General features: G+C 38.6%; 1 protein-coding gene across 2 annotated transcripts in view; it reads left to right on the forward strand.

Moving 5' to 3' along the window:
* nr2c2 (nuclear receptor subfamily 2, group C, member 2) overlaps positions 1-9482 on the forward strand; it is a 32087-nt gene that overhangs the window by 11828 nt on the left and 10777 nt on the right. For both annotated transcript variants that reach the window (XM_056246939.1, XM_056246940.1), the window contains exons 5-12: positions 1133-1238; positions 3310-3489; positions 4593-4740; positions 4972-5059; positions 5261-5391; positions 6037-6211; positions 8078-8199; positions 8631-8770. In XM_056246939.1, coding sequence (XP_056102914.1) covers positions 1133-1238; positions 3310-3489; positions 4593-4740; positions 4972-5059; positions 5261-5391; positions 6037-6211; positions 8078-8199; positions 8631-8770 — 1090 coding nt within the window. The remainder of the gene's footprint in view (positions 1-1132; positions 1239-3309; positions 3490-4592; positions 4741-4971; positions 5060-5260; positions 5392-6036; positions 6212-8077; positions 8200-8630; positions 8771-9482) is intronic.

Raw genomic sequence — 9482 nt, forward strand, 5'->3', positions numbered from 1 at the left:
GTTTGGGAAAAGGCGGATTCGAACTCTGGACAGTCGTGTCAAAAGTTAGTGTTACTGTCTTACTCTCGTTTTGATAATCTGGTCATTTATTTTTCTTCCCCGTTAAATGGATGCATTTCCCATTTCTGACAGTAGATTGTGATTTAAGTTTCACTACCAGCATGTTAAAGTGCCCCTCTTATGCTATTTTAAAGTTTCCTAATGTTGTTGTGGAGTCTCCTACAACATGTTTACATGCATCAAAGGTAAAAAAAAACGGTTTAATTTCCTCATAATATACATTTGCACAACATCATCACATTTTCAATGATTCTCAAACGACTCGTCAAATGAATCAATCCCTCTAAATTTCTCCTTTCCTCGAGCAACTCTGTTCTGATTGGCCAGATAGTTCAGTCTGTTGTGATTGGCCTACCGTGTACAGCGCGCGCATCAAACACAAAAACGGCCATTGCCATAACAATGCCAGCTCTGCTTGCCTCGAGGCTTCCTACACCGTAACCTAAACACAGTAACGAGTGCAGTGATCTAAGTGCTGTAGTCTTTGATTAGAAAATAAACTCAAAACAGAATCTCAGGAACAGGAACATGGATCAGGAACAGAACAACCAACATAAAATGACGTAGAAGAACTGAAACCAACACAGCGCTTAAAAAGACAGCAAACTAGAGGGGTTAATTAAAGGGTTAGTTCACCCAAAAATGAAAATGATGTCATTAATGACTCTCCCTCATGTCGTCCCAAGCCCGTCAGACATCCGTTCATCTTCAGAACACAGTTTAAGATATTTTAGGTTTAGTCCGAGAGCTTTCTGTCCCTCCATTGTAAATGTGTGTACGGTATACTGTCCTTGTCCAGAAAGGAAATAAAGACGTCATCAAAGTAGTCCATGTGACATCAGTGGGTTAGTTAGAGTGTGTTGAAGCATCGGAAATACATTTTGGTCCAAAAATAACAAAAACTAGGACTTTATATAAAATCTGTACTAGATCACACATTTCCACTGTTGGACAGTAGGATATATACTCTCATATTCTTATCTGTGCCCTGGGTTGATCTGTGTGTGTCTAATTGTGCTGTAAAATCCTAACCCTGTATGGTAGTAAGTAATCCTTCTGCCTTTTCTGGTAGTTTGTGACAGATGCAGTGTCAGTGGAGAGGCTTCTGGGTAAAGGGGCAGACATGAGCCGAGCCCAGCCTATAGAGTACTGTCTGGTGTGTGGAGATAAAGCCTCAGGTACACACACATCCAATGCCACATTACACAACATTACATATGAGAGAGGTTTATTACATTAGTCTCATTCTCACACCGTCTGATGAGTATAGGCTTTATGCCGAGCGTCACGTGACCAAACCAGAAAACAGGTCTCATTGCATCCGCTTGTCAGAGAAAGTGTTAACGGCCGTAAGAACTAACTACGATATCTATGGATTTTTAAGGAAATCAGCTAACCTACTAAGTTCACTTTGTTATTGGTGTTTTATGCTATTTAAATATCTAAACGTTAGTGTGAAGAAGAAAAATGAAAAAACTTTTAAATATCAATCTGCACATGCGAGGGACATTGGTTATGCTCATTGCAAGTTATCTTCAGTAAAACCGCAAAAAAATTCATGAAGCGCATTCAAAAGACCTGAATCGGAAGCGATGTGATCTGTTTTCCGGCTTGGTCACGTGACGCTCGGCATAAAGCCTATTGCATGCTGAATTGGCATTTTCCTGCATTGCAAGCCTAAATAGAGTGTAAAGACCATAAGTGCCAATGGTTTCTACGATGTACTTGATGCTTACAATGCTTTTGGGAAACGCAGCCTAGGCCAGTTATAATCTTATATTGGCTGGCTGCAAACAAAAGTTACAGAGAACGAACTAATCACTGGATTTGGCAAGTATGTGAGGTTCATACTGAATCTTTGAAAGATTTGTTTCTGTTTGGCCTAGTAAACTGTGCTTGATCATACATGCTTTTAGATGTATATGTCTGATTTCAGGAGCAAGACAATAAAGATTTACATCACGCCTCAAAAGGTCATGCGAAAACAAAAGGACGTTTTGTTGGTCACTTTAAATGCCAATATCTAGTGCGCAATGATAAGGTTTGTCGACCCGAGTGACACAATGTTATCTGCCGACGACTTAGTGGCAAAACAAGGAAGCGCCATAGTTTTAATCAAATATTAAGAGTAAATGGGATCAGAAGTTCGAAACCCTGCTCTGCTTTTGTTTAATTTTAATTAATTTGACCATAACTATGTCCCTGGTACTTAGCTGGTATTAAGATGCGTTTTAGTCTATCGGATCACAAGTAGACGAGAGACACATTCCCGTTTACACCTGGTGTTTAAATCCGTCTCTTCTGTCCACTTTCAAACACTTCTGTCCTGATTTCTTCGAGCAGAGGGTCTATGGGGGAGTAAATGTTGGGGTTTTTCCAGATCTTTCAATGTAATGGACAATAAGCTCATATACTTTACATATAAACGCGATTGGAGACGACGGAGAAACACACGGAGAACATCAGCTTCAGTTTCTGCTCTGACAGACGCGAGAGAGTGTGTGTGTGTGTGTGTGTGGGTGTGTGTGTGTGTGTGTGTTAGACATCAGGAATGGAGAGAGAACATTGAGCTTGGTACGTTTTCCATCTTCAACCCAAACTTGAGTCTCCAGTCTTCAGTTTAAACCCCGTCTGGCGATCGCTCTTCCCATAATGTTCCCGCATTACATCAGCAGCCGGAGAGAAGACGGCCTTTAGTGGCTGTTTGAACACATTCGATCACATGAGCGTTTACACTACGAAAGCAATCCGGCCGAATGTGTTTTCAACTAACTCTGAGTGGAGGAAACTGGACGAGCTCGAAGCGTTTTAGACCCGTTTACTCCTGTATTTAGAGTCGTCCACCTGTGATCCGATCGACCAAAACATCTTAATACCAGCTGTAAACAGGGCCGAACTATGTTTTTACATGTGAGTTTTGGATTATATTATGTATGTATATGATGTTTGATGTTTTGTTTTTTACATTGATGTCACTGTCTGATTTGTCTCATTCTAAATTATAGGAATTCTTTTCCCTGGAAGAACATAAAACAAACGTTGATTATATATGTTTTATTACTTAATTTTCAACAAAAACAAAAAAACACATTATTCAACAAGTTATCACCTTAATTTTTTTAATATAGATATATATATATTTTTTATATACCCTTACTCCAGTCCATTTTCCGTGAAGCTTAAAACACACAGAATACTCAAAACCTTCATTGATGCGTCTCATCTCTGTGTGTGTTTGTGTGTTTGAAGGGAGGCATTACGGGGCAGTCAGCTGTGAAGGTTGTAAAGGCTTCTTCAAGCGAAGTGTGCGCAAGAGTTTGACATACAGCTGTCGCAGTGGCCAGGACTGTGTGGTCAACAAACACCACCGCAACCGCTGCCAGTTCTGCCGTCTCCGCAAATGCTTGGAGATGGGCATGAAGATGGAGTGTGAGTGTTTAAAACCAATTCAGACCACATGATCATGTGCCTGAGAGCATTAACTTGAGCTGTATTTTTTTTTTTCTACACCCCTTAACCATCAAAATAGTGTTGAGCTCATCTGAGGATCTGTGAACCGTTCTCAGAACTGGCCCATGTTTACAGAAATGTGAGGCAAACAGTGATGTACAGTAACTGACTGTGTTTGAGGACTATGATACTACACAACCTTCCCACAAACAAACATAGTCCTTCGCAGTCTTGGAGGTTTTTGCGAGCGTGTTGTTATCATGAAGAAATAAATTATGACTTTTGTGGTGCAAGAATACATTTTAAAGAGGACCCCTTTTCAAAGTCTTGGTTTTGTTTTTGGGTTTTACTAGAATAGGTTGATTATTTTCCTCATATTCTCCATTGTTGCGGCTCCTCTCTTCCCAGTCTGTCAGTAACGCTCTGTTTACTTCCTGTCTCTATGAAGCCCCTCCTCCTGAAAAGCACACTGTGCTCTGATTGGCCGGCTGGATCAGTGTGTTGTGATTGGTCGAGCGCTTCGAGTGTGTTTGGGAAATGTCCCGCCCCTTTCCATAACCCCCAGTTTAACACACTACTAACTAACTCAACCAGGCCCCGCGCCTTTATTCTGCGCATGAATTATTATAATGAGGAATATTGTGACGTGTTCCCGGAGGAGACTCAAGACTACAATGGAGGCGTTTCAGGAGTTCAGAAACACTGACACTGATATAGAGAAGAACTGGCGCTTTTTCATGCTCAAACAGCAACATCACACACTAAACACAGATGAACATGGGAAAAATAATAGGACCTCTTTAAAAATAAAATGGCACAAATGTGTAGATTGTGGCTCCTTTGAATGTTTCATAATTGCGCAGTGAGATGACTTCGGTGCCTGAATCTCCTGACAGTGTGTTATATGTCAAGTCAAGTCATCTTCATTTATATAGCGCTTTTAACAATGGAGATTGTTTCAAAGCAGCTTTACAGAGATAAACATACAATTTACGGTAACAGAGATTGTTTTGGCTTTATAGCGATTTTTGAATAATGTTATTTGCAGCTAAAGTTGGCTAAAGCTAATGTTACTCCCACAGCTGTACAGAGCGAGAGGAAACCCATCGATCTTCCCAGAGAGAAACCGGCCAACTGTGCAGCGTCCACTGAGAAAATCTACATCAGGAAAGACCTGCGAAGTCCCCTCATCGCAACACCAACCTTCATCTCTGAGAAAGACGCTTCACGGTGAGACCTGAATCCACAATTACAAACAATTTGCACCTAGCTTAAACCAGAGGGTTAGCTTCAAAACAAAGCTTACATGAAGAATGAAGGATTTAATGTGGTACTTCAATACAGCAGCACAGTGGGTGTATTTATCTTATTTGACTACTTATTTCTCAGGCACACATTTTAAATGAAAGCATCTGCAAAGTGAATACATGTGTTTTGATCATGCTTTAATCCTCTGTGCAGGTCCAGGCTGTTGGACTCTGGGATGCTTGTCAATATCCAACAACCTTTAATACAGGCTGATGGCACATTACTATTAGCAACAGACAAAGTAAACACATCTACGTTCTCTGTGTCTGTCAGTCTTTTCTTTTGGGTTTTGTGTAGTCCAGTCCAAGCAAACCTTGGGGTTTTTATTGCTGTGAAACTTAATGTTCTTTTATTATAATTTTATTTTACATATTATAATCATTCAGAGCAGCTGTATCTTTGTTTGTTTTGGTTTTTCATGCTGAAATTATTTGTTGATCAGGCGGAGTCAGGACAGGGTGATCTGGGGACGCTGGCTAATGTGGTTTCGTCATTAGCAAACCTGAACGACTCGCTCAGTAACGGAGAATCGACAGACGCTCAGCTGGAGGATTCACCCAGTGAAATCACACGGTGTGTTATTAATGCAGACGATACACGTGTGTGTGTTTACACAGTGAAGAGATGTCACCTCACACGGCAAAAAATGCTTTTCTTACTTAGTATTTATGTCTTGTTTCCAGTACAAATATCGAAACATTCTTAAATCAATAAGCATTTACTAGATAAGTAAAAAGAAATTCTATCTTGTTTTCCCATAAAAAAAATCAAAAGTGAGTTTTCGCTTGTTTACCATTTGAATTGAGATTATTTTTCTCACCCCATTGCCGGATAATTTTGCTTATTTTATGCAAAAGCTAAAAAAAATTTTTGTTGAAAACAAGATTTAATTTCTTATGTCTTTTTACTTATCTGGTAAATGTTTATTGATTTAAGAAATGTTTCGATATTTGTTCTGGAAACAAGACAAAAATACTAAGTAAGAAAAGCATTTTTTGCAGTGCAAAATGAAAAATCAGTGTTTACTTAAAATGTTCACACAAAATGTTACCATTACGTATTTTTTTATACACGCTTACTCCAGTTCCTTTGCTCTTTTATGTTTTTGGACTGACGTTGAATTTTTAAAGAGCTCATTTCTAACTGTACCATTAAAACAAGGTGAGAATGCATTAATGTTTGTGGTTGTTTCTGTGTGTGATGTGTTTGGTGTCGCAGTGCCTTCGACACGCTGGCTAAAGCCCTGAACCCCAGTGATGCGGCGGAGGGGCGGAGCTTGTCGCAGGTGGACGGGGGGGGCGGAGCTACAATACAGGTGATCAGCAGGGACCAGATCACACCGCTCATAGAAGTCGAGGGACCTCTGCTTACAGACACACACGTCAGCTTTAAGGTGTGTACACAGCATTCTCACATGCTAACGATCAAAATTAAATACACTTCATTTCGATAGTTCACTTTAGACATTTTACTAACTTTCCAACTACATGTCAACTAACTCTCAAGGGAGTATTAGTAGACTGTTAGCTTAGGGTTGTACTTGCAAAGTTAGTTAAAGTCAGTAGAAAGTTGAGGAGCATCAAAATACAGTGTTAGCCGATATTAAACAGTCTTACTCTAATGACTGCTAGTTGACATGTAGGTTCAAAATGTCTAAAGTGTTATAAAAACGACTTTCTTAGTACATGTTCCAGATCTTCAATCCATTCGATCCATCAGTACAGTTCAAGAAAAAAATGTCTTTATGCAGGCCTTAAAAAGGTCGTAAATCAGAGCAGAAATCATAAAATCGTGGCATTAAATGTTGCATGCATAGAAAAAATGAATATCTTCCTCTGTATTTTTGTCCTGTTTTCCAATACAAACATCTAAACATCTTTAAATCAAGACACATGTACTTGAGACGCAAGTCTTGAAAAACTGTTGAGTTTCAGAACACATATCTGTCAGTGAGTTATGAAAACTTCCCTTTGAATTAAGTAGAGCCCATTTACGGATAATTGTTCTTGTTTTAATCATAAACTCACTTCATTTTTGATCAGTTTCCCAGAAAACAAGACTTCATATTTGATGTTGTTTTGTATCTTGATTTGAGAATCTTTAGACGTTTGCACTGGAAAACAAGAAATACTGAGAGAAGAGCATCACTTCAGTGCATTATGACCAGAAGCTTCAGTAAAAGTTATTTCTATTTTCTAGTGGTTGAGAGAAGAGCGATTCAAATTAATTGTGAAATGAATTAAAAAGTGACGGATATCAGACTCTGAAGTGCTGCTAATAAAACTCATTGTGTTTCTCCCTGGACATTTACATTTAGAGAACATATTGATGTGATGTTCCTTTCAATTTATAAAATTTACCTTCAGAAACATCAAGATCCTTCAATCAAAATCACAATCCTTCATCAAAATTCATAAAAATAAGTGTTTATAATCATTCATCAAAAATGTGAACAACTTTTATTTTCTTCTGACTCCACCTGTAGGATAATGTTAACCAAATCGCCATTTAGCAATTGTTTTATGCTGTTTTTGTGGATAATGCAGCCTTCCTAAAAACGTCCCAATGCTCTTATTTAGTTGGTTAGCATTAATGTAATAAAGTTGAGGTTGATGAAGTGTCACATGTCACATTAATCTTCCACAATCCACTGCAAATTCACATTCATATCTGACTCCATTTCCCCACTGACCCGCTTTTCACCGTCCAGTCAAATCCTGACGGATTAAAATCATGTTTTGTTCTACATCGTTTATTTAAATGCCACAAAATGGGTTTTGAATGCCATTTTATGTTGAGTTTAATAATGCATGTGTGTTACGGAATGATTAGGCATAATGTGTGGTTAAGAATATTGATATTGGTTAACTTAATATAATTATTATATAATATTGGGTGCTTAAAAGACAATTATTATTTATTCAGTAAATTATATAAATACAGAATAAGTTAATTTAGCTGAAAAACGACCCTATGTTCTCTTCTGTACAGCTGATTTATAGTTGTTGAATTTATTAAATGTATTCATTATATTTATTATATAATGCAACTCTTGTTCTTTATAATGTAAAGCTGTATTTTATAACGCACTATATAAATAAATAAATAAATATGGCTCGACTTGATATAGTATGTGTAAAAATATAAAGTTTCTTAATTGCAGCTTTTGATATTCTAAGATAAAAATACCCTTTTGTTTTTGTAAACGATGAAAGAAACATGTTCTTATGGAGTGTGTTTGCTTGTTCTCTCTCTGTAGTTGACGATGCCAAGCCCGATGCCGGAGTATCTGAATGTGCACTACATCTGTGAGTCTGCGTCACGCCTGCTCTTCCTCTCCATGCACTGGGCGCGCTCTATCCCAGCATTCCTTGCTCTCGGGTGAGATTCGCAGGGTTTCTCTCTATATTGTGCGTGCTATCTCTTGAGATTATGTCATTTCTCTCTCTCAATTCAATTCAAAATGGCTTTTTTTGGCGTGACTGTAAAAAATACAATATTGCCAAAGCTAGGAATTCATAGAATAATAATAAAAACATCAAAATAATAGAAGAAAATATTATAATTTAACTTAAATTTAAATACATTTACTCTCTCTCTTTCTCTGTGTGTGTGTGTGTGTGCGTGCGTGCGTGTGCTTGTGTGTGCGCTTGTGCGTGTGTGTCTGTGTCTGCGTGTTTGCGTGTGTGTGCGCGCATATGTGTCTGTGTGTGTGTGTGTGCGTGTGTGTGCGTGCGCACGTGTGTGTCTGTGCGCTCGTGTGTGTCTGTGTGCTCGTTTGTGCGTGTGTGTGTGTGTGTGTGTGTGTGTAGGCAGGAGTGTAACACGGCTCTGGTACGAGCATGCTGGAATGAGTTGTTTATTCTGGGTCTGGGTCAGTGCGCTCAGATCATGAGTTTGTCCACTATTCTCGCTGCCATCGTCAATCATCTGCAGTCCAGTATCCAGGACGGTATGGTTCACTTAAACATAAACAATAACAATAATTTTCTGGATGCATACGGTAGGTCAAAAAGTGCAAAGTGAATTAAAAACAAATGACCAGGAGCAAACATGTAGGCACATTGCTATCTTCAGTGCTCACTCTGAGACAAACATTCATCCTTTAGATGGTAAATAAGCAATTAGCTGAAATTAATGACCACACATATTACAGGTATTCAATTATAACAAAAAAAGGAGTATTACACATATTTTGTCATGCATGCCAATTATTAGACTCTCTTGGAACTCCTCCACCTGTGATAGAGTTGTACTTGTGGTCATTCATGTCAGCTAATTGCTTATTTACCATCTAAAGGGTGAATGTTTGTCTCAGAGTGAGCACTGAAGATAGCAATGTGCCTACACGTTTGCTCCTGGTCATTTGTTTTTAAGTCACTTTGCACTTTTTGACCTATGCAATCCAGAAAATAAAAAAAAACATTTTTTGATAGACTTCTGTATAGTTTGTACTGAATCTCTTCGGCTCTACGCACTTGAAGAAACAGGAGTTTTTATGGTCAATTTAGAGCGCAACAATTTCCTCTAGTTTACTGAAACATCCAGCCTGACATCCACAATCTTTACAGAGTGCTGGAGACTAGAGATATTATACAAGGAGACAGTTAATCCGCTTAACCAGGGCCATAACCACCATATACAGTGAGGGAGATAATAATTAG

The sequence above is a fragment of the Rhinichthys klamathensis genome, unplaced genomic scaffold (genome assembly GCF_029890125.1).
Source record: "Rhinichthys klamathensis goyatoka isolate OS25496 unplaced genomic scaffold, OSU_Roscu_1.1 h1tg000040l_1, whole genome shotgun sequence".
Lineage (NCBI taxonomy): Eukaryota > Metazoa > Chordata > Actinopteri > Cypriniformes > Leuciscidae > Rhinichthys > Rhinichthys klamathensis.